The sequence below is a fragment of the Chrysoperla carnea genome, chromosome 2 (assembly GCF_905475395.1).
Source record: "Chrysoperla carnea chromosome 2, inChrCarn1.1, whole genome shotgun sequence".
In the NCBI taxonomy this organism is placed as follows: domain Eukaryota; kingdom Metazoa; phylum Arthropoda; class Insecta; order Neuroptera; family Chrysopidae; genus Chrysoperla; species Chrysoperla carnea.
The window spans coordinates 5,134,235-5,161,379 of record NC_058338.1 but is presented as its reverse complement, the minus strand read 5'-3'; the positions used below and the strand labels follow the sequence as shown (position 1 = coordinate 5,161,379).

The 27,145-nt window shown below is 30.2% G+C and overlaps 1 protein-coding gene across 6 annotated transcripts in view; it reads left to right on the top strand.

Annotated features, from left to right (window-relative positions):
- Positions 1-27,145, top strand: part of LOC123293886 (dual specificity protein kinase CLK2) — a 48,632-nt gene that overhangs the window by 6,548 nt on the left and 14,939 nt on the right. For 2 of the 6 annotated variants that reach the window (XM_044874867.1, XM_044874873.1), the window contains one exon: positions 15,154-15,367. In XM_044874867.1, coding sequence (XP_044730802.1) covers positions 15,154-15,367 — 214 coding nt within the window. Of the gene's footprint in view, positions 1-10,437; positions 10,848-15,153; positions 15,368-17,900; positions 18,702-27,145 lie in introns of those variants that run through there. The other 4 variants (XM_044874870.1, XM_044874869.1, XM_044874868.1 and 1 more) reach the window with 4 other exon arrangements.

Genomic DNA, 27,145 nt, shown 5'->3' with positions numbered 1-27,145 from the left:
AAGATAATAGTAAAACTCCGAGAGTGAGACGCGAGAGTGTATCGGATCAGAAAATGGAAAAGGACTTTTCGCATGAAAATTTTATTTACTACCTGATGCAACAAAAGCGTTCGTTACCCCTGGGATACTTCTTTATAGATTGTTTTCCAAAAATTTCAAAATTAGTTACCAAACTCGTTGGCTCTTTCAATTTCCGTTTTATTCTCCTTAATAATATGTGATGCAACCTTTTATCTTAAAAAAATTTCGTAAGGGGATGGGCTAACGACAATGTAGCAGACATTTATTTGCATTTTCTAATTCAACGTGCTTTGAAACACAAGATCTAAATTTTTTTGGATTTGCAATGATTTTATATTCTACCTTTTCTTATCATACCCCCGAACAGAATGTTTTTTTTTTGTATTTTTGATTTTGTCGTGTTTTAAATCTCCAAATTTTGAACGGTATTACAATTTTGTTTTTCATGACTTGATTTAAATAGCTTCTATTCGAACATTCTTCGCAAATGAGAGTAAAATCTAAGATTTAGAATGAAAAATTTTGATTTACTTTCCAACAAATTAGTGGAAATTATAATGAAATATTCAAGGAAAATTTTACAAATAATTTGTAATTTAGATCTTAACCTATAATTACTTCTAAATTCATATCCTTGAATTATTAATGAAGAGTAGATTAAGGGGAAATTCCCCTAATTACACCAGGAAATTACACATATGTGCATAATCAGTTTTCAATTACTCAAATAATTTGATAAAAAAAATTCTTGAAAATATTGGCAATGATAGTTATTGAAAAAATGCCAATGTTGATTGATGTTTGGGTGAACTTATAAAAAAAAAATAAACATTACCGACCAGTGACCAATTTCAGTTATATCACTGCCTGTGATTCGTGCCCAATTTCACTTGATCTTTCTAACTTACTTTTTGATTCATTATTTACGTACAAGAGCCAAAATTCCAAGGTTCGAGAATTTTTATTGTACAAAATTGATTATTTCTTTCTTATTCATTAGATTTGTAATTAACCAATCATCAATACCCGTATAAGATGTGTGCCTTTGAAATTAACATTTTTCCTTTGAAGCAAATGTCAAGTAAAAAGCAAAACATCCTGTATATATATATATACAGCGTGTTCTGTTATTGAAAGCATAAAATTATACCAGTAAATTAAGCTTATCAAGACAAATGGAAAAGTTCTTTAACAAATTTCGATCTGAGACCTAATTCGGGAGATGTGGCTATGGGAAAAATAGAAAGATTTGTTACTTCACAGACCTATCAAATTAGTAGGTGTCATTTTAGAATATTGAGGGGACTACCATAAAACAATAACTGATTGTAAATTGATTTAAGTTGTTAGCGAATTTCGAAAATCGAACAGGTTGCAATTTTAACTTCCATATTTTGGAAAGTTAAAAACTCATGAATACTCTCCATTATATTCGTTTTACCAAAATTCCAAGGTCAAAGATACTAAATATTTGATAAAATTTAGCTAATTATTGATATTAATTACAAATTAAAATCATTTTTTATGAGTTTTGCATAATTTCCATATAAAAATGAACAATTAATTTGGGTAATGGCATTGGCCATCACAAATATATTGAAATCAATATTTTTTGACAAATGATATTTAAAACTAAATTTAAGTGTGCTGCTATGTTATATAAAAATTAATAATTATAATTTATAATAAATTAATTTGAGTTGAATAATAGTTACTAATTAGTAATAAATAAACGTATTACTCTGATACATGTAGGCATGTATGCACATATGTTTGTACAAGATTCTATATATATATATATTACTTGTTATAGTCCAAGCGATAAATAATCAAAAAACTTATTTCTTAAAGAACAAGCTTTTATTGTACTAATGAGTGAGTATGAGTATGGAGGTTAGCGGGCCATGCTCGAGCATCGGACCTCGAAGCAATGGTTCAGAGCACTTAACCAAATAGACCCTTGTACTCTATCCCCGCTACACTTTTAAGTGGCTATTATAACCAACTGATGTACTGAAACCCAGGATTTGCCTAGCGTCGAGTTTCCTAATTTCTTCTGGTTCGACTATGGCCGGACCAAACCATTTCCTTCGCTGCTGTATGAGCGCTCATACAGCAGTATACCCGGGCAGTAACAGAGAAAGTGAATCGATGTTTCTTCTGAATTTTCTCCGCATCTGTCACACGCGGGAGATTGTCTTTTTCCAATCTGATGTTGGAACTTGTTCAGGTTATCATGCCCTGTGAGTTACTCTACGATGACTCTAATATCAGCTCTGTTTAGTTTCAAGATCTCCTCGGCTCTGTTACCGAGCGAGTTTCCTTCACCCAACAGGCTTTTGGCGATTCGCCCTCCCTCGTAGCTGGTCCATGCCTTTAATTGCTGGTTTTTCAGATTATCTTCTAATCTGTTAGGCCTTCTTAGTATGGCATCCTCGCAAGCTTTTCTTGAGTGGGAGCCATGGCAGTTCCCAGTTTGGCCAGCTTGTCTGCTCTCTCATTACCGTTCCAACCAGAGTGTCCGGGGATCCAGGTAATATTGACTTTATTGTGCCTCGCCAGGTTGTTTAGACTGTTTTTTATTGTACTAAAAAGTAGAAAATAGTTATTTCTGAGTGACTTAATTGTTGTATAGTTTCATTCAAATCCGCTGGATAGTTTTGTGTGAAAGCGTAAAAAACAAACAAACATCCTTACTTTCACATTTATAATATATAGGGATAAGAATAGGGATAGGGATTATGTATAGAAAAGTGATTGATGAAGATTAGCACTTCCATATTGTTAATCCAAATATTGCAGATAATTTTGATCGTGTAGGGGTGGCTTTATAATTTACTATTTGACACTAATATAAAAATATATGCTAATATTTTGCAGTTTTTTTTTTGTATAATTTAAATTAATCATTCTGTTTAAACAATGAAATATCTATCTCTTGGGCTAATATTTCATACATCGAGCTTCTCAACAATATCGCGTATTATTTTGTGTGTAAGAACGTAGAACGTACGAGTACAAAATAATGAAGGTTCTTGTTTGATAGTATTTATATTTATTTATTTGATTTAACTATATATGGTATTATTGTGTACATTACTTATATTAATTATGATTTATGATTATTAGTATTTTTATCCTTCAAAGGCAATCTTTTATATTTAATGTCCTATAAAATTTATAAAAACTTTTTTTTGATTATTTCAAGTAGTCAGTCTAGTCAATAATAGTTCATTTTGTGGTGGTGTCATCATCAACAAATTATTATTTAAAATATCATAAAATTATTAACTTTTAAATGAAATTTTAATTATATTTTTAATGGATATTAGGACTTAGATGTTTTGGTTTATTCAACTTTTAAATATTTGAACTTAATTATACAATTCTTCTCAAAGTCAAAAACTGTATGTAAGCAATAGGACTTTTCATTTACAAAATGATTCTTTTTTGTTTCGGACTGTTTTCAATCAAGTAAAGACATATCTTATATCTTCTATCCTTGTCAGAAAGCGCTTCTTGAAAAAGATCAAATATATTTATTTTTCTTAAGTTGAGTAATTTTTTGACAACTGTCCGAAACAAAAGCAAATCGATGAAAAGGTCTATTGCCTAGCTAAGCTAGGCAGAGTTTCTCTAAGCTAAGGTAGAGTTTCTAAGATGTCGCAATGTTTGGATCGATTTTAGTCCGTATCTCAAAAACTATTCATCCAGTCAACAAGTGCTCCTGATTTTTGTACTTTTTGGGTCAAAATTACTTTATATACTAAGTTTTATCGAAATTGGAGATATAGAAAAATTTTTCGATTTTTTGGAATTTTTTTTAAGGGGTACCCCTTCGAAAAAATCGAGAAGATCGAAAAAAATTTTTTTTTTCGGAATTTGATGAAACTAGGTGGATTGGGTTATTTTGATCCAAAAAGTATAAAAATCCGGTTAATTTAATGATTGGATGCAGAGTTTATGAGATATCGCAATATTTGGATCGATTTTAGCCCCTATCTCAAAAACTATTCGACCAGCCAACAAATGCACCCGATTTTTGTACTTTTTGGGTCAAAATTACCTTATAAACTGAGTTTTATCGAAATTGAAGATAAAAAATTTTTTTCGATTTTTTGAAATTTTTTTAAGGGGTACCCCTTTGCAAAAATCGAGAAGATCGAATAAATTTTTTTTTTTCGGAATTTAATGAAACCAGGTGGATGTGGTAAATTTGAACCAAAAAGTATAAAAATCCGGTAACTATAATGTTTGGACCTACAGAAAGTCACAATGTCAGTGAGTATGATAGGCAAAACTTCATTTTGAAGAGTTACCCACCGAAAAATTAAAAACCATAAAATTGTGAACTAAAGAAAGGATAAGTGAGGATTATAACGTGATAGTCTTGGTTTTAAAAAGGAGAAATTGTCCAGCAAAGCGGGCGGGTATCTTCTAGTCTACTAATAAATGTCGAAATATTTTGTTAGTTTATCAATATATCAGTGGTCTATGGATCTTTATTTATTCACTGCATTTTTCGTGTATTCTTATCTCCTATTTTATAAACGTGGATAAGATAATATTTTAAAATTTTAATTGTTTGTTAAACAAACATGTCAATTTACAAACTAATAATAAGTTAAATTTGATTAATTCATGTTCATAAATTAATAAATATCATGTTCGAAAAACTTATACAGGTGTTTTTCTAAAATCAAGATGAAAAAAATCAAAAATGTTTCAAACAAAAGTTGTTTATTTTTGTATAAGGAAAATTTTTTACATTTAAACTTTTGTTCTATCTCTAACGGTTTATGAGATGGCTCCTACAGACTCAAGACAAAATTGACCTATGTTGCTCATTTACGAACTCGACCTCACTTTTTACGTCCTGAGCTGTAAAAATTTCAACTTGATATCTCTTTTCGTTTTTGAGTTATCGTGGTGACAGACGGACAGACGACAGACGGACAGCCGGAAATGGACTAATTAGGTGATTTAATGAACATCTATACAAAAATTTTGTTCATAGTATCAATATTTTTAAGCGTTACAAACTTGGGACTAAACTTTGTATACTTTGATATATTTTATATACTATATTATATAAAAAGATTTTCCATACAAAAGATAACAATATACCCTATTTTTATTTTCTTTATTTCAATTCTTTCAAGTATGCAAATTTTCGTTTCTACTTTATCAAACACTCTGTATAATTTTAAAAAAATTCCCAAAATTGAAAATGATGAATCTTTACGTTGAAATAAATTAAAAGACAACGAACCTATTAAACGGTATTGTTCTTTTATTAAATAGCATGACTTCCAATTTATTGAAAAGATCATCAACCCTCTTCGATGTGCAAACAAATAACTTTGACCCGTTTGGAATGCATTAAATACATGACTTTGACCCGTTATAAAACCGAATTATCATCCATATTTGTAAAAATACCTTAAATTACTTTACATACAGCTACTAATTGAAACGATGAATCTTGAAGAGCTCTTAGGATTCATTGAACTAACCAGACAAAGAACCAATGATGCGTGTGGGAGTTTTGTGTAAACTCAAGTTATAATTCATCTTGATCAAAATTCATCGAATTGTGATTCTTGTAGTATGATCCTCAAGGGATTTCAGTTAATAAAGGCTATATTTTAAATCACTGACTTAATAAATGTTGTATTTTGTAAAAAGGCTTCACGTGCGTAGTGCAGTTTTATTTTTTGAAGCCTACATAATTTTAACGATAGAAACAAGTTTAGTCATGAGTTAAATGCCCTATTTGTATAGAGTGTTTTTAAAAAAATGTTTTTTGGAGGACGTTTTGTAGAAGTATTAGCAGATTTTTGTCACAGTTAAGTTCCAGTGATTTTTTGTTAATATGAATCCTTCTTAAACATACCCGTGACGTGACATTAAAAATGATTAAAGAGTAGTAAATCAAATCGGATGAGAAAGAATAAGATTTTCCGGGGCTAATGTGAGCTTTTTCGTCCTTTCAAACAAGAAAAACTGTCACAAATTCTAGGTTAAAACTTTCACGAGCATTATAACAATTTGTAGAAAGAGGGGAGGGCGTGGTAAGTAATCACAGTGGCCCAAAATATTTGATGCCTTTCGGTGAAATCATACGGAAAGTCAGATTTATTTTAAAAGATTGTAACTCTGTTTTTACAATCAATTTGAGCTAATTTTATTACGTTTGGAAGTATTTTGCTTGTCCGTCTGTCATCACGATAACTCAAAAACGAAAGGAGTTATCAAGCTGAAATTTTTATAGCGTGCTTAAGACGTAAAAAGTGAGGTCGAGTTCGTAAATGAACAACATAGGTCAATTGGGTTCAATCTTGTAAACAGTTAGAGATAGAACAAAAGTTTAAATGTAAAAAATATTCATTATAAAAAAATAAACAACTTTTGTTTGAAACATTTTCTTGTAAACATCACTGTTTACCCACAAGGGCGCTAACTAGGTGAAAATTTTGTAGTGTGTATTAATATGGGAATATCAGTTATATATGTGTGACATGTATGTATGTGTAATGTGACAGAGTAATCAACACTGTCTATACATAGTATTTCAACAATTAAGTCAGTCAATTGTTTTTTTTTGTCACTTGATCAACATAATTTCCTGATGGATCATTTCACCTGAAAAATTTTACCATATTGTTTATGTATTTTCACGTTTAATATTACGATTTCGGCATGACGTCACAAAGCTTTTGGCCCCCTTACCCATTGACACATTTTGTTAACCCTCTTCCCCCGTAATGTGTAACGTAAATTATGAGTGACCGCCACAAGATCGATCATCGATCGCTGGTATGCTTTCAAATAAAACACTATGTATATATATGATAAAAAGTAATACCTATACAGACTTTTAATATCTGTTATTGTTACACATTTTATCTACATAAGAGCACATCGTCATGGACATTTGATTTGATTTTACCACTTCTTTTATGACGACCACGGACTAAGAGTTGTAACACTACTTTTGCACACAGAGATCCATGTGTTCTTGAGACATTCTTAGCCCGCATTCATCGCACACATTTATATTATTTTGCCTTAATCGTTTGTACAGTGATGTTCATGTACTACAAAAAATAATTATAAACAAAAATATTAATTTATTTTTTTATAAACAATCAGTGAAAATGTTTGTGATAAAGTGGAAATATTTTTTAAATAATTTTATACGATAAACAAATTTTGTGAGTTTTGAATCTCAATTTAATATTTTTTTTTGTAAAAAATTTTTTTGGTTCAGTTTTCAAAGTAGAATTCAACGTTGTGAAATAGTGTTATGATTCATAATAATGTATTTAGGGCCACTGACAGACGGTCTGTCATACATCTGTGTCAATACCTGTAAATGGTCAGATTTAAGTGACCATATATTGAATTAATTTTATTTACATTCAGCTGGTAATCGATTTATTTACTTTTTTTTTTAAATTTGTATGCGAGTCAGAAATTATTCTGTTTTCAATAACCATAATTGGATTATCGTTATATCGTACCAAATGGAAATCAAGACACGAATAACAAATTTTTACGTCCTCTGTGCTCCCTTCAACGATTTACGTTTTAAATGAAAAATTTAGGCAAAATTCCAGGAAAATTTAAGTTTTTTCCAAAAAATGTATCTGAAGTTATCCCAAGAAATTGTTCCTACTACTTTTTGTATTTTTTGATGTTATAAGTGTATTAAACACTTAGAATCGGTACGATTTATTGGCGCTATTTTCCAGAACTATAACTTGGAATTAAAATAAATTCCAGAGTATTTCTTTCAACTTTTTTTCACGAATAACAAATTTTTACATCCTCTGACCTCTTCAACGATTTACGTTTTAACGATTCACCTTTCATTCCATTTTTTCTGTTAAAATCGCATTATTTGTAAAGAAATATTAGATGAAATGGTTAGTTATTGAAATAAATACCACGATACTCGAAATAACTGTGTCTCAACTCGGTATTTAACAAAAATTCATTCTGGAATGAAAGTCTTTTTTAAATTACTTTTATGTAAACCCTTTTGATCATAAGCTTAAAAATTTCTACTGTTGCTTCTAGGAAGTATACACCACGTTAGAAAATGCATTTAGAAAATTTCAGTGTAAGGAATTTAGTAGTGAAACTTACTCCATTCTTCTAGGAATGAAATCGTCTTATTTCATTCGAAATATGTTTCGAAATAATTTCTAGATATAAAAAAAAATTGATAAATATTACTGCATAGTTACGTCATAAAAATAAATATCATTATTTTTGCATAGAATCGACAAAGACATTAATTAATTAAAAATTCATACGCTGTTCATTTCCTCAATTGATTTTAAAATTTTCTTTACTTTAATAAAAAATTTTATAATATTGATTTTTTAATCAAATATAATACTTATCGTTACGCCTATTATAGAATAGTTAAACTCAGGTGCGGCGAAACAGATAATCGAAGCCGGGTGTAGAGTACTTCTAAAGAGTTAACCTTATGAACTCGATATGTCGATTTACTTTTAAAACTTGAGTAAGGTTAAACGTCCATATGCAATTTTGCGTTGCGTATTTTTTGAAAAGCGCTCGTTCTTTGAATTAAAATCAGTAATATCTTATGTTTTAACAGGTCAAGTAATTCTTCTGATGGGTGGCTTTGTGTATTGATTTGATAATGATAACACTTCGATGATTACTTAATTTTTCCTGCTGTTGTTAATTATTTACCCACCTCAAGTGTCGCAAGATAAACAATGTGATTTTTAATTGTTATATTGAATTGTTGTAGTTAATTTTTATTTTTATAATTGTTGTTAAGTAAATTTAAGTGATGTATTAAAAAAAAAATAGTATTTCTGAATAATTTTCAAAAAAATTTGTCTCTGTAACTTAAAATTAAACAATAAAATTTTTATCATAAAAAATGTTTATGGTAGATTATGTTACAAATCTGAAGAGAAATTCTAACTTCTATGCTGGGTTTCAAAATTTAAAATCAATTTGGCTACTTTATATACCCTGTGTATATGTATATATCAAGGTATACTAAGTTTAATCCCAAGTTTGTATGTTCAAATTTTTACCAAAATTATAACTGAGTGGGCAATTGCTTCAGAAATTTGAATATTAATTTGCGTCGCGAAATATTAGGAAAGTAAGTTTCAAATATCATCCTTAATAACAAATTTTAATTCCGATTTTAATTCGCAAATTGTGCACTACATTACCACATTGAAAGACACATGATGGCTACTTTGAAAACAAACCAAAAATGTTTTTAACAATCGAGTTATGCAAGATATCATCACGACTGTAGATTTTGCTTCGTAATGTATTTATTCGGATATAGCTAAAAAAATCGTCCTTCAATTTTGTGCAATCACTGTTATCTAATTTTTTTTTTTTTTTTGAAATTGTTTAGAATTAAAAATTACGCTTTCAGGAAATTTAAAATGTAGACCCTGTTTCACACTCTCGAGGATTCTCCTCGCCAAAGTTAGCCGAAGTGAAACACTCTATTACTCTTAGGTACTTCGCAAGAATCGCATTGGTATCTAATATGTTTTATACAGAGTGTTCCAGGAGTAACAGGCGCCCTTATTTCATCAGGTATAGAATCTACGACAGAAAGTCTTTTTCCATTTGTTGATCCGATGCATGGGTAATTAGCTATTATTAAGTAAATTAACAACCAATCAGAAGCGCGCCACTGTGGCAAGGCAATGGAAGGAGGGGGCTAGTAAGAAACGGATATCCGTTCATCGGATCGAATTAAAGAGAAATTTTCGTCTTAGTATTCTATTTTCTAACTGATGGCGACCGTAACTCTTGGGATATCCCTGTATAACTTAGTAATCGCGAGAATGTCAAAATGAAGGTAGACTCAACTAGTCTTGGTGCATCATGTTATCTTTGACTCGGAGACAAAAACCCGCCTTGTTAGCGAAGTCAGATAAAGCGACGTGAGGACAGACGAGACACCATAAGTATCACCTCTACATTATTGTTTCTTGTCCGACTTTCTGCTACTTCGCGGGAGTGTGGAGGAGGCTCAGGAGAAAATCCTGCTAGTTTGAGTAAAAAAATTGTTATACGTATTTTCAATGGTGATAAATTTTTTGTCACCAGAAAATTTGGTCTTAAGGATCTATTCACGAATGCTATATGTAAATTTAAGAATTATTTCATGAAAAGACTATAGACGCGATATCTTGCATTGATAACTTATTATTTATGGTATTAAATTCCAAGGTGCAGAATAAACTGGCATATTTTCTTATCAAACCTTTTAAATTTCAGCATAAACTCTCTTTAAAAAATTTAAACATTAATTATGTTTAAACAATTATATAATATTCAACACTTAAATAAGGCTGTGATAACTTAATTTAGAAAACATACAAAAAAAAAAAACTCAAATCCAAAATGGAATTAGTCACATCACGCATAGCATCATTTTCACTCCATAACAATCAAAACAACAATAGCCAAAATTATGGAACAAATTATAGTGGACTGAGCAACGTTGATGATGGTAGCTCATCGCCAGGATCACGTAGATCGTGTGCTTCAACAATTAGCACAATAATACCTGCTGGACATCATGGTAGATCACGTGCAGTGACACGTATCATAAAACCAAGTCCATTCAATTCAATGTTTGCAATGCGTAACAATATGGTACCGTCAACGGATCCATTGTCTATGCGTCGACAAGATATGTTTGCTCGTAAGACGAGCACAACTAGCACGCTATCGTCACGACAACATTCTCCTGTTTTGTATGTCGCTGTTGCCACATGGGTTCCCAAGTGTAATGTGTACGTATTGTTTCCAATTGTAATTTGAATCCATGCCATCTTCTTGGATTCAAGAAGGTATCATATTTTTTTATTTTAATATACTTGATGTGTGAAGACAATTAAAACAAAAGACAGGTAATGAGTTTTAACTGGTTTTGTGGAAAAATTTTACTTTTATTCTGATTTCTAAACAAAAGATTTACTTATTTTATACAAAAGTTTTGGGAAATTAAATAGGTTATGACCTTCAATTATTATTTAAAAAAATATTGATTACATGAACAAATTGAAGATTGTTGGAAAACTCAAGTTTGATTTTCTTTAATCACGATAATAGTGATACTCTTAGCAATCATCCCCGGAAATATTATTAATATAGTACCCTTTCTGAGTATAAAAAAAGGCCAAATTTTGCTTTTAGAGAGTGATCCAATTTCAGTTTGCAACACTGTAAATTAGAATGCTATGAGAATACTTTCAAACGGCAAATGTTAGTTTGGAAATATTCCATTTATGATATGAATCGTACCTTCACTTTTTCTCCCAATTAAAAAAATAATAGTATTACTACTGGCCAATAGATGTCAGGAAGTGTCATATTTTTTCATTTTTCCTGGAAACACGAATAAAACGATGTTTTCTAAAAATAAAACCAAGCTAGATCGATTTTTCCCTTCAAAAACCCCCTGCATACTAAATTTCATGAAAATCGTTGAAGCCGTTCCCGAGATTCCAGATATATATATATATATACAAAAATTGGTCGTTTAAATATATAACTAAGAAAATACTAATCTTTTTTATATTAATTAAAGTTAGGAAACACAGTTTGAATCAGCCTTTATATTCTGGGATAATCTATTAATTTTCGTGGCTCATAGTTTACCCCAGTTTTTCATCAATCATTTCTGAGACAGTCCTTAAGATCATGTTTACTTTGACAAGTCTCCAGCTCGAAAAATATGTCGGGACACTAATCTGCACAACACTCTCATCAATTGTTGAAAAACTTTCAAAAACATTTTAGTCTACTTTGATTATTTTCATTCACGTTTACGTTTACGATCCATTTTTTTGGGCTAGGAACTGAACTAAATTAGAATCTAATAATCTCAAGACTAACCCGGTATTTATTCAAGGTGCTAAGGACCCAGTATTGAAAAATCGTTTCACGTTCGTGGGATAACGTAAGACTCAATTCATGAAATGGCAGTGCTTTAACAATAGCGGGTGTTAAATTTTCTAATTCAATGTTATACTCGTTTCGAAACCAGTGCAATACTCTTTGATCTCCAGCATCTATTTTTGGCTACGGAATCCTAAAAAATGATTTCATATAAAGATTTTTAAAAACAAAAAAATTGGAGTAGCACAAAAAACCATCTGTTTATACTGATTGTGAGTGAAATTAGTTAAAAAGATTTTAGCAACACCTTACATGGTTTTATTCAGCACACCTGTTCAGTTTCAATATCTGCTTATAAAATTTAAAAGTACACCAACGATATTATTTATCATTCACTTACACTTACTTCGCATATGGTATCTCTGGTATCATTTGTTTAAAATCTGTGCTGTATGACATTATTCCGTGGTAGTATACTTTCAGTTTTCATTTATCATTGTTTTTTAAGTTTTTTTCTTTATTGTAGTGAAAACTTTTGAAATTGAAAGCTAAAGTTTTACTAAAATTTTATTATTACTATTTTCTAGAGAATAGAATTACATATTAATATTATTCAAATATCATCACGACTTGAACATAATTTGAAATAATGAGAATATTCCTTTTATTAAATAAATTGCTAAAAAAACTCAAAAACTTCGAACGGAATATCAAACATTTATGAAAATGTTTTTAACTTGCGATTATTTAAATTTTTTCAAAGGGGTTCCCTCTTAAAAAATTTCAGATAATCTCATAAAAAATATTTTTCTATACCACGGCAATCATAACCGATTTGATAGTATGTATCTGACTCCTGTTCTTGAGTTCGCTAGACTGACAGCAGTATTTGTGTGTACACAACTACTATAATCAATCCTCAAATGATCAACTTTAAATGTTTTTGGTCTGGCTTAAGTGATTTTCGTTAAATCTTCCGACATCAATTGTATGAGAAAAATTTTAACTCATTCAAATTTTAATTTTAACAAATCCGACAAATTTTTCGTGTACGGGACCCTAAATCCGCACTTGAAACATATTTAAGCACACTCTCCATTAAATTACCTTTTTCTTTAAAGCCTTTTTCCCAAACTGAACCGATTTTGAAGATCATTGCAAATTTGTTAATTTTTTCGGGTACGGAATCCTAAACTAGTTTTTGAAACATAGCTAAAACACTCTCCATTAAATTACCTTTCAAAGGAGAAAAAAAAATCAAAATCGTTTCATCCATTTAGGCGCTACGGTGCCACAGACAAGCAGATAGGTCGGTCAAACTTATAACATCCACTTTTTTTTAGTTCGGGGGTAAGAAATAGACAACATCGAAATGTGTCGACTTTACTGACATTTTACCATAAATAGTTCATACCATGAAGGTTATAAAGAAGGAGAACGATCGCTACGTGTTAAAGCATTAGCGCGCCTGTCCCTGAAATTTTGTAGAATTTATAGTTCATTTTTCAGCCACCAGCCGCGCTGTCATCATTAAGTAGTATCTGCGAAGTTAGCTGTTTATGAGTACAAGTAGATGAAGTTAGTTGCATAATGTACAAATTGATATATCATTTCAAATTAGCGCACAACAGCCCGCTTTTATTGATACAACTTAGCGATCGCAGCGCCTCACTTATTTTATGCATATTTCGGGGACAATATTTTCTATAGCGATCGTTCTCCTTCTTTATAACCTTCATGGTTCATACAGTGGCCAAGAAGGCTTTGACACATAAAATGATAAAAGGTCTACTTACTTAGTTACCCGTCCTAAATCAAAATATTTGTCAAAATGAAATCGATCGGGTATAAAATTTTAAATAAAATTTATTTTTCAAGATTATTTTGTGAGAAGAGATTATTTCAAAACATTTAATTAATGATATGCATTTATTTTTGCTGTAAGTTCCTAATACCATTCATTACCAACTTAAACTAATAGATCTATTCTATATTCAAAACAATTTATAATTTGTAAAGACGACATTCCAACCAACTGCACTTTATTTATTTTCATCGAAGGTTTTTCTTATTTTCTATTTTAGTCATTTTTAAATAGATCTATCTGTCTTTAATGATTTATTTATTCATAAGATTCTTTCCTGTATTTGGTGGTATGTCACGTGGAGTAAACATCCATATTATTTCTTGATTTGAAAATAAAATTGTTAAAAAGATCATAAATTTGGACATTTTAATTGATCAACTAGCCTTTAAAGTTTTTTTTGCTTAGTCCTTTTATGGAACCGTAGTCTCTCAAATCATTCTTAACCACTGTACCGCAATACTTGACTGGGAAATTTTTAAAGAAATATTTCTCAAACATTAAGATGCTTTAAATTTAATCAACTGAAGACCTATTAATTATCTTAACAAACCCAAAAATTGGCACATAAAACCGGGATCTTTTTCCTGACCCCCTCTCCATTTTCACTATTTAAGGTATTTTCAACCCCCGAATTAAAAAAAGTGGTGTTATAAGTTTGACCGCTATGTGTGTGTGTCTGTCTGTGGCATAGTAGCGTCTAAACGAATGAGCCGATTTTAATTTGTTTGGAATCATTTGAAAGGTAATTTGACGGAGAGTGTTCTTAGGTATCTATCAAGTGCCAGTTTAGGGTTCCGTACCCAAATCATGAGCAAGTATATCAATTTTCACATTTCTAACTTCAAATACAACCAAGTTTCATATGAACTCTCACCTCTATTTTACTCCCGTGACAATCAATGTCGTATTTTTGCAGCGTTGAAAAATCTATTTTCATTTTTTTCCCGCTTCGACTAAAAACTATATTCCGAGATTTCCGAGGCGGAAATTCTCGAGAAGAAACCCTACTTGCAAGCCAGAGCTTACCAAATCAATCGAAGGCTTACGAATGCAATTGAAGGCTTGCAAATATGGTAGAAAGCTTTTCATGTATTTATTAATTGAAAAAAAACGATTGAGGAAAGATTTTTAAGTTCTTGTTTTCATGTATCCACTTTGTTTTGAAGTTTTTCTAATCACAATTGCAATTTTCATCTTGGATTAGCTTCGTTAACAAATTATAATGGAAGTAATAATGTGTCATTTTCATAAAACATTAGTTCTGAAACCTTTATCGAAGCCCAGAAACTATTTTTAATACTAACCAAACAATTTTTTCCCATTTAAATTAGTAGCGAGCGAGCTCAAAGATCCCGTCAATATGAACGAAGATCATCAGTAAGCAAGCGTTGTAAACGTAGGTTACGTCGTTCATCCACGTACAGTAAACGGCATCGACATCGTCATGGAGATAATCGTTCCACATCCAAATCAAGAAAATATCGTGCTGATGTGGATCAGCACGATAGTTTCCAGAAATCCAGACGGTCCGAATCGTCACCTCAGGTGAGTGTCCAAACAATGTTTCCCTTACACCAAAAAAAAATACATTTATACAAAAAAAAAAACACATCCGAATTTATTGGAAAGTATATGTAGGTATTATTACTTGTTATTTTATTTTTCTATAAAAATTCTTTGATTATATAAATCAAACCAACAATCCCAATGTTGTCCCCCAAACAACCCCCTTCAAAAAATATTTTAGTCTGAACAATCATCGTTGCATCATTCAAAAGAGACATGCAAAAAAACTGAATTGTAAGTTATGAAAAGAAATTAAAATCTTCAGTTCCAGAAAAAATGGTCCTGAGAAAGGACAGTAATTATTTTTAAGTATACAAGATTTTAATTTTTTTTCTAACTTAATTTTCGGTTTCTTTTTTGCCTGTCTCAAATTAAAACTATAACCATGGGTATATTTGTTATAAAATTAAATATTTCGACCAATTCTGTTTAAAATTTCAATCAATTATGAAATAATCAAGTTAGAATTCAGACCGTAATTTGAGCATTGATTTCTAGATTTATTTTATTCTTTGTCATCAGAAGGAATTCTGAATGTTAACATCAAAGGATTCATTAATTTTAATAATAAAAGCTTTAAAATTTTGCCATTGTCGAAAACTACAAATAGTGCTTAAAAGTTATAAATATTTAGGACAATAAAGTAAAAAAAATATAGGTTGCTTTTCGGAGAGGTCCATTTGTGAGATTAATATTGAAAATTGACAGATGTTCGGCATTTCAGATATTGCCAGGCTATAGCAAATATTGAATATTTTCTCTGTTTGCCGTTCCGATCGAGTTAAAATACTCGTGGATTTTTCGAGAAATTTTAAAATAATTTATTGAATCCACGAAAAATAGTGGGCCTTGGAAGCCTTTTACAATACGAGTAAATTTTTTTAAGAAATTATCGAACTAATCTTTGCTAATCTGCTAATAATCTGCTAATCTTTGCCAGAAATTGACAAAAATCGGGTCTATAAAACTCGATCTTACGGACTAAAATCGATCTAAATATTAGCGATATCTTAGAAATTCTGCATCCAATCATTAAATTAACCGGATTTTTATACTTTTTGGATCAAAATTACCCCATCTACTGAGTTTCATCAAATTCCGAAACAAAATTTTTTTTGCGATTTTCTCGATTTTTTCAAAGGGGTGTCCCTTAAAAAAATTGCAAAAAATCGAAAAAAAACTTTTATCTCCAATTTCGATAAAACTCAGTATATAAGGTAATTTTGACCCAAAAAGTACAAAAATCGGGTGCATTTGTTGACTGGTCGAATAGTTTTTGAGATACGGACTAAAATCGATCCAAATATTGCGATATCTCAGAAACTTTGCATCCAATCATTAAATTAACCGGATTTTTATAATTTTTGGATCAAAATTACCCCATCCACCGAGTTTCATGAAATTCCATAACAAATATTTTTTTTTCGATTTCCTCGATTTTTTCAAAGGGGTACCCCTTAAAAAAATTGCAAAAAATCGAAAAATTTTTTATATCTCCAATTTCGATAAAACTCAGTATATAAGGTAATTTTGACCCAAAAAGTACAAAAATCGGGTGCATTTATTGACTGATCGAATAGTTTTTGAGATACGGCCTAAAATCGATCCAAATATTGCGATATCTCAGAAAATCTGCATCCAATCATTAAATTAACCTAATTTTCATACTTTTTGGATCAAAATTACCTCATCCACCGAGTTTCATCAAATTCCATAACAAAATTTTTTTTTCGATTTTCTCGATTTTTTTCAAAGGGGTACCCCTCAAAAAAATTTCAAAAAATCTAACAATTTTTGTTATCTCCAATTTCGATAAAACTCAGTATATAAAGTAATTTTAACCCAAAAAGTACAAAAATCGGGTGCATTTGTTGACTGGTCGAATAGTTTTTGCGATATCTCAGCGATTTGCGACTTTTTGCGATATCCAAACATTGCGATATCTCAGAAACTCTACCCACCCGCTTCGCTGGGCAATTGCAATTTTAAATATAAAAATTATTTCGTTATAAACTTCACTTCATTTGACACTCGACTTTGTTATTTGCTCACAATGTAACTTTCTTTCTACAAGTGAAATAATTTGTAAAATCAGCTATGTATATCTGGCGTCAAGCAAATCCGGCTATAAATTGATTTCAAACAATATTGACAGTCAATTTTTACAAATCATGCTTTGGCCTAGTGGTCAATTTTAAAATAACCATATGTAAAATATTTCAAATGTCCTAATTATTACGAAACATAATAAATTTCAAAAATAAATAAATAAACAAAAAACGTTTAAGTAAAATTATTAGTAAAAATTTGTACACGATTTAGGAAGAGAAAAGAGAGGTAACGAGAAGAACAAACGTGAACACACAGAGATCAGAGATACACAAAATTCATGAGTAAAGTTTTTAGTTCACTGTTGTATGTATTATGAATGTGCTGATCTATTTTTGGCGATTTTATAAGTTTAGTTCAAACTATTTTCATGCTTAGTGTTTTTTTTTTATATTTTAAAATCATATACAAAGTTGAAAATTCATGAACAATAATTTTATTATTATGTGAAGATTCTTCTGGCACAATAACGCTTCAAATGGCCGGAAGAAAGTTAGTCAACTCTTCTTTTAAAACTCCCTTAAACGTCTTCAATTTAAAATAGTGTTTGTTGTTTGTGATTTGTTTAAAAGTGAGCAAAAAATACTGTGAGAGTTCTTGTGTGTGTTTACTCGAAAAAATGGATACACCAGAATCAACAACGTGGCCCCCAGCACCTGTTGCTACACGCAGTCCAGTATACTTTGGAGCACCACGCATACAAGCGTTTAGTTCACCACGTGAAATCAATCGAAAATTACCATTACAAACACGTAATGAAAATTCGATTTTATTCGGACCACAAACCTCGAAAATCATGAAACAACCCGGTAAGGTTATTGTAAATCGTCCAATAATTCCACCACCTCCAAATGAGGTACCACGATTTAGGGTGGATGATTTGAGTGCGTTAACAATCCCACCATTTCGACGACAATCGACGAAAAACATCGAGAATGTTTGTCAAAATGGTGGTTTACAACGTGCTTCATCGTCTGGATGGCCTAAAATTCATTTAAGTAAACAAGTGAGTCATGATGATGATGATGTTAAAGTTCCACCTCCAAGGCCACCGTTGCCGGTCAATTTCGATTGGAGTCATGAAGATACACTTACTCCGTTTGGGGAACAGAAGAAGGGTTGGCAATCATCCGGTCATTCTTTAAACGAGTGTAAACCTAATCAAGATTTAGGTAACGATACGAATTCACCCACTAGTGAGGAGGTATTTTCTTTGAATGTGTGTTTTTTTCTGTTTTGCATGTATTTGCGAAGGTATTCGTGTGTGTTTTGTATCGTTTATTATCATTCCCATGACGCAATTAACAGACTTTGTCAATGATGATTCAGCCAAAACACGCGCTGTTTTAATTGCGCAGCTTTGAAATTTGTACATTCTTGGAAAATATATCATTTTGATTGTTTTAAAGAAATTCACATGGTCAAGGATAAATAGGAATAAAATACTCTTAGAGAAGGCTTTACATTAATTTTTCTCATTGTTTTGCACATTTTCAAAAAAGGATTTTAGAAATACTTCTCTAAAAATTTGCAATTTTATTGGATTTTATCATACAAAATCATTTCCATAAAAATATTTTGAAAATGAAACAAGAATTTTTACATGTCAGGAACTTGAGCTTTGTTAAATAAATTTTTAAATATAGGTTAAATAAAATGGGCCTAGGACTTACAGTGTTGGCACTGCCGACCAAGCCCTTAAATCTACTCTAACCTAAGGAAATACGTCGCTATTTCGACAATTACGAAGAATTAATTTTTATTTAAAAAAAACTAAACAAGAGGTTAGAAAATAAAAAGTTTATGATCAAAAAAATGCCTGGTTAATCTATCAAATAGTTTGTTTGTTGACTTCAGAGTAGACCGCCAGTCTTCGAAAAACAGACGCTTTCCGGTATAACTTCTAGTTTGTTCAAGTAGTTTGAGTTAAAAATAATTCGATCGAAACATTTCAAAACAGGTATAAGGGACTGGCCATTGAAATACAAAAACGTAGTGCCAAATGCTGTGAATATGGCGATTATTCGGTGGTTTCGATTTTGATCCTAAATTCGGGCGCAATTACGAAGGGTTTTAACCCTTGTTCATTTCGATATGAGTGTATTAGCATGATACCCACCCGCTTCGCTGGATATTCTGTTAAAGAATGTTTATGCATTTGAAGTAGATTGGATCAAGGACTTGCGTTGTCCCGTACAAACTTTGTCCCCGTTTTTCACCTCCTTAGAGGTAGAATTTCGTAAAATCCTTTCTTACCGAATGCTTACGTTATACAAAAAAAAATCTCTCAAAGTGTCAGATATCTAGGATCAGCGGTTTAGGCTGTGCGTTGATCCGTCAGTCATTCAAGACAAAGCATTTTATATGTGTAGATTTATCGGTATTCGCTTTGGACATAGCAATTAAGGATAAAACTACCAATTTACTAAAAAAATTTGTTGTTAACATGTATACCAACTGAAAGAGTTAATCGTTTAACTCTCACAACTCGTAGGTACTCTTACATTTAAAAAAAAGTACATTAACATGTTCTGGACAGTAAGTAAATAGATTTACAAAACCGTCTGCTTAAGGGAAAACGTTTTAAAATTTAAAAGGAGCTTAGAAAACAACGATAAAACTAATCTCTAAAATAAGTAATTCGTTAAACTTTTTATTTCTCAATTAAAACTGTAAATTGAGACGCAAATTTATTTTAAATAACTGACAAATTAACTGAAAATAAAATGCAATTAAAAAATTATCTCTTTAGTTACTAAAAACATACAACTGCAGAATGTGACGATAAATTTTAAAAGTATGGTTTTTTTCACACTTTAAATTGAATATTCCATGTGTTTTAATAAAATTATAGAGCTAAGGCCAGCCGTGTGTGGTATTTAACAATCAACGGACTGGAATTTTCAGTTGCTGTTTTTTATTTTTCGAATAACTAAAAACTACTTAAAAGTAAAAACCACCGTTTTATAGCCTCCACCCACCCTCTCTTGATATACACAATTTTCAATTTTGTTAAGGATGTATGAGCATGGTAGTGGGGGCACAAATTTAACGATATAAGACGAAAAGTAAGAATAAAATATTTCGATATCTGGCTTAATTTTCAAAATATCGAAAATTGAAAATTTTGTTTAATTATTTAGCTTTAGATATTTCGAAAACCAAGACACATATCGAAAAATTTTATTCTTATTTTTCGTCTAAATTCATGAAGTTATAACAAAATTCATCATCAAAGTTGAAAATAAGATAAAAATAATTTCAACCCTAAATCTACCCTGCTCTTATATCCCTTATATGGACGGTGACACTTAGTTTTTTTCTTTTCTAATTCATTGCTAATATGTTTACTTTCTATTAAAAAGTTTTTTTTAAATTTGTTTTCATTCATTCCAAATGAAAATTATCAAAAACTTCCAAAATATGTCGTTTTTTGAGATTCCTCCTTAAGAGCCAATGTATTTTATATCGATTTTTAATGACTTTTTTCTTAAAAATTTGCACGGTTACCTAAGCTGAAATTTTAACCACATATTCTTTGAGTAAAAGATTACCTACAAACAAATTTTGAGCCTTTAAATTAAACATTGTTGTCATGCTCATACATCCTTAAGCACGACTGTAAATTACTGGGGACACTACTTGTAATGATCCTCAAATACTACGACTGGCTCTAGACCTATTACAATCTGAATAAAATAAAATTGGATGATGATGAACGCGCACTTGAATAAGCTTTCTTTTTAAATGCACACATTTTCATAATGTTTTATATTTGGATTGGCAAATCACTTTAAAAGTCGTTTCTATAATTATAAATATAAATCTATATTTATAGACATATTTTTATTCTCAGAATAATAATTTTATTAAAAGATTTACTTTACTTTACTGTATGTGTGATGTGTGATGTGTTTTGCGTGTTGTCTATTCTCGCATAGTAAAATTATCTATTAAGTCATTTACACATTACTACGAAAACATTAAATTAAAAAAATAAAGTTTATATTTAAAAAAAAAAAACATTGAAATGTGTTATTTTGAATCGAAAATATTTCCGGTTTTGATGAGTTTATATGAAAAAAAATTAGCCTCGCAAAAAAATTTACCTACGTCATATTTCTATAAATAAACTAAAACGTAAAAACATTTGCTTTGCGAAACTTAAGTCTTTTTATCAGCTAGACGAAGGAGTCTTACACTATTGAAGACACACTTCTCAGAATATCTCGAAAAATCAAAATAAAAGTATTAAAACGTTTGACTCAGCACCCCTTTATGATTTCTTGGGGATAAAAATCAAGAAAGTAGTGCATTCTTGCTGTAACACCTTTCTAAAGTAATAGCATCGAAGATGTACGATATATTCGGGCGAAATTCACGCAAATTTTTTTCTGTCGAAACAAGAAAAATGATTCTAGGGAAAAATTTATGAGGGCCAAAAATGTAGAAAATTTAATTTCAAACCTTTCATAATGACCATTTTTCATGTAAAATTGATGACGCAATATTGTTGGAATCCCGAAAGCCGAAATTTAGACTGCCAGTGAGAACCCCCTTCTTCCAGCGATTTTCGAAGGAATATTGCTGTTATTAATTTTTCCCGAGTCAAATTCTAATTCGATTAGTCTAAGCCTAGCAATTTTTTTTGCAAGGAAAAGCCTTGTTTAACTAGTACTTTATTTAGCCTACTATAACTACTAACTACTTTATTTGGCCTACTTACGCCAAAATCATAGTATTACCAAGTACGCTTAAACTTAAATAAGCACGAAAATTCTTTTTTTGAGAAAAATAACCAATCAATATAAACATTTGGTGTTTTGTTTTTCGACACTCTTGCGCCGATACGTGCTTAGATTAAATATTTAACAAACTGAAAAGTTTTTATTACTTTTTAAATAATAATCTGTTCATACACAAAACAGGAAGCAAAAAGTTTTAAAATATAAAAAATTTTTACAAAACTTTATTTTATTTGGTAGAGCCCATGTTTTCATGGCTACCATAAAGACATATTAAATAAATATAAACCTAATTTAAATATAAACAAAGCAACGATTATTATTTGCCTTTAAAAGTACTCTTTAAATAGAAAACGATTTTATGACGTTCGATATTCGTTTATTGGCAATCGTGTACGCATGCCCCATAACAAATATTTTCATTACAAATAGAAAAAAAATTTATTCACATTTGAATGTCGTTTGAAAATTTTATTTGTAAATACTTTAAAATGATTTTACACTTTGATGAGTCACCTACTAAACAAAAAAGCTCTTCCGAGTTTTTCATGGTCTTTATAACATTTTGATAAAATTTGTTTCCAATCCAAGGTGATTCGGAAAAATTGCATTATGGGATAAATTATGGTTTATAACTTTTTAATATACAGTAAATTAAAATCAAAATTCAGTTTGACCAGAAAAAAATTTTCGAATAAAAATGAAAAAAAATTCAACATATTTCGAACAAAAAATCGGAATAAAATCACTTCACAAGCATTCCAAACGAATTATTTGAGACCGCTTCAGGTATTTATTAGCTTCTATACACTCTTTAGTTTTAGCAGCTTTTTTTAGGGATCACTTTTCCTATTTTTCTTATCCGCTTTGTGGGATGCTATTCTAGAATGAAATTGCTTTTTTTGCTAAATAAAATGAACATCGTCAGAACGACTAATTAGTCAATATATGTCCCGGTTCATTAAACTTTTCATTAATTATTTTCAATTGTAAATGAGGTAATTATCCAAATGTAAACAATGAAACATGTGGCAGTTTTATAAACAATTTTCGTTACATGAGCAGCTGTCTCAAAATAAACTCCATTACATTTCTTATATTCGCTGATTTAAAACATGACGGAAATTTTCTTTTATTGTTGAAAATTACGAATTCATTTCTCGATCTAAATTCTAAATGATTTTATGGATAGTTATTCGGTAATTTCTGCTTAATTCTCAAATTCTTGTTTCAAACATAATTTTACCAAGAAAAAGTGTCAAATCTCTTCAAATTGTCAATTATTTATTAAAATTTGCGATAAAATTTTTGACAATTAGATTAATAGGAGACTATAATAAAGTAATTCTGAAAAGTTTAGGTATAAGTCAAGGTATACTAAGTTTAGTCCCAAGTTTGAAACGCTTCAAAATATTGATGCTACGAACAAAATTTTGGTATAGGTGTTCATAAAATCATCTAATTACTCCATTTCCGACTGCCTGTAAACACGATATTTCAAAAACGAAAAAGAGATATCAAGCTGAAACACATGTCAATTGGTTTTGGGTCGGTAGGACCCATCTTGTAAACCGTTAGAGATAGAACAAAAGTTTAGATGTAAAAAATGTTCCTTATAAAAAAATAAATAACTTTGTTTTAAACATTTAACATCACTGTTTACCCTTGAGGGCGTAAATTACGTTAAAACATGATATAATATATATTATATGGGAATTTCAATTATGTGTGTGTAACACCACAATCGTGTTACAATCGTGTTATATATACTAAACTGTGGCTATCTTAGAGCGATTATCTTTTTTTTTTACATGACGTAAAAAAATAAACGATTGCGTCATGGTATTTCAACAATTAACCCCGTCAATTGTTTGCGTGTGGTAATAGACTATTTATTCCACGAAAAACAGTGGGCTAAGTAGTTCTTATCACACGGGCGTAATGACTTTTATCTACTTTCCCTAGTTTATTATTCACGTTCAATATTAAACTTCACTAACTTTTATTTTCTACAAAATTTCAGTTTTACCTAAACTAAATCCAAGAATTTCCAAAAACAAGAATTTTTAAACAATACACAACCCCAATCAGCCAAAAATAAACTGAAATCAAAGTAAAACACACGCTTACATCATGTGCCCAACCACTCGACATAAAACTGATGAATGAAAGTGCGTTTTTTTTATTTCCTTTTTTAAAAATGAATTTGTTACATATTTATGAAGGCTAATATATTGATAATATGACGTAATTCAATATTCTAGACATAATTATTAAGTCTTATTCCAATACACAGATAAATCGAAGTAATTATTGACTCCACACTTAGTAGTTTGACTTAATGAATTCAAAAGTCTAAATAAATACAATGATTTAATTAAATATTATTATATTAAAATAAGTGTTGATTAGTAAATCAAATTTTGTGTTCAAATTCAAACAATATTTCGTACATTGACTTAGTTCGTATCAGTGATTTTTTGATTTTGGAGTTATTGTTGAAAAAATTTATCTATTTACAAATAAAGTTTTGAAATATGTTGAAATATTTTTTATGAAATATGTAAGTCATTTTTAACTTTTAAGTATTTTGAATTCTGAGTTTTGTGAATCGTCATTCTATTTAAATTAATTTTAATGTTTTATCAAGTTCAAAGTGTCACATACTTCGGAAAACTTTGTGTTTTAATTAGAAACTAAAGTTTTTACGAAAATTTTCCATTAAGAATGATTTTCTTTATTTAATGTAAATTTCTTTGTTTAATCGATAAATTCTGGCACTTACTTTCGAAGTCTTATTCATTTTAACTTGACATGTGGTCAGTATAATTTTTAAGTGTCAAACTCCTTATATAGTGTCAAGTTTCTTTTTTGCAAAATAGTTTTTTATGTTACCGCTTAGAATTAAAATGTAAAATGATAAAAAACCGGCTTCACAGTTCAAAAAATTCAGTTTTGTTTGTTGTTCGAATCTGTATTTGGGCATCATTAAAATAAATTTCTGGTGTATTTTGAAATTTTCGCGTTTGTTATTACTTGCGTTTCTCTAAGAATACAAGCGAAAGCGAAAAATTCGTCCATCTACGCGAAAAAGTAAATTCTTCTATGTATATCCAAAAATAATTATGAAAATACGTTAAGTTGTCAAATAGATTTAGAAAATAGACCGGAAAAAATTTCTAGAATAGTGTCCCACTTTTGAACACGAGGACTAAAAACTTCAGAACCCAACCAACTTCTCCTATAGTCGTCAAACTCAACTCAAACAACTCGTTGTAAAGGACTAGAGAGCGAGTCACTTCAGATACGATCCGTAGTGGAAAGTTGCTAAAGATGGGATTTTGAATTGTTATTTAGAGTTAGCGATATGCAAATTATTTCCTCGAAGAGTTCAACCGCCGGGACTTGTTCGAATCCAAATTTGGACTTCATTCAACCTAAATTTCGATTTTTGCCCCAATTTCCTCCAAGATCAATTTTTTTGTATTTAAGAAATACGTAATTCGACTACCAAGTAGCCATCATCAGTAATGAATTAACTAATCTTAATTACTCTTATTATGTATGTTACTCGTTGCTAATTTGTTGGCGGACTGCACAGAGGTTCTTTTTTTCCAAAATTTCGCTGTCGATCGTACAGTCTTAATCAAATAAGAACCAATTAAAGTTTTCAACATCTTTCAAAGATATAATATTTATTTAGATATAAATAATTGTGAATGATAAAATAAATAAAATAATATAAGTGATTTATTGTACTAATGCGTGCAATACATGCTTGAATCATGCTTGGCTAGTATCAGAGGCTATCGTCATTTTACCATTGAAACATAATTTCACCTTGGTTTATTGGATCAATATATAATATCTGCTTTATATTTGTATTGTATCATTTTTTAACTTTTTATAGTTATGTTTTAACCATAAAAACGATTTATTCAATTGTCTAAGCCTAGAATTTTCTAGGAGCATGCATTCTTTTCATTTGTATCGTTCAATATTTTTGCTGATACGACTTTTTTCCTATGAGAAACTTAAATTTGTAGAATTAACTTTTTGGCATCACTTTGTATATAAATAAATTCCTGTTCGTACATCACACTAAAACTACTGAAGATATCGAAATGTAGTTTTTTTAAATCTCTATCCTTATATATTATAAATGTGAAAGCAAGGTGTTTGTTACATTTTCACGCAAAACATCAGATTAACACATGAGCTAGAATTTATAAAGATATAGTTTTTTCAAAATCAAAAAAAATTAGATTTAGTCTATGGCATTTTACTACACCATCTATGAGCATCATTTTGAAACATAAATTGAAGATTTCTATAAAATTGTGAACGAAGTACAATTATTTGGCCACCTGTTCTGATACACTCAATGAATCAAGACTGTATAACATGTTAACAAAAATTGAATTCTGTACATATATTTTATCTGTGTAAAACAATCCCTACTGCTATGCAGGGTGCCATGGAAAAAGGATAAGCGAGAGCAAGAGAGGTGGAGGCTATAACGCGTGATCTTTACTTTTAAGCCCAGAAAAAGTTATCGAATTTTATCACAATATGAGGCATTTTTAATTTCTTTGTAAAAGTTATCATCACATATCAACAGTGATCATTTCAAGCTTTATTTGATGGCAATATGATCACAAGGACCAGAAAGGACCAACAGGCTTTGAACTGTCTAACAGAGCAGACGAATAACGCACTAATATGTATGTCATGAGTTCATTTTTAAAGCTGTACAGTGTTCGCATACCCTTAATTTGTATCAATTACTGTTCAAGGATTCATTAGTTTTTTTTTTTTTTTTGGTAAGGGATCAATAATTTTTTTTCTATTAAATGCGGAACAAAATTTTCAATATCACGAACATATTTTTTTTCTTGTAATT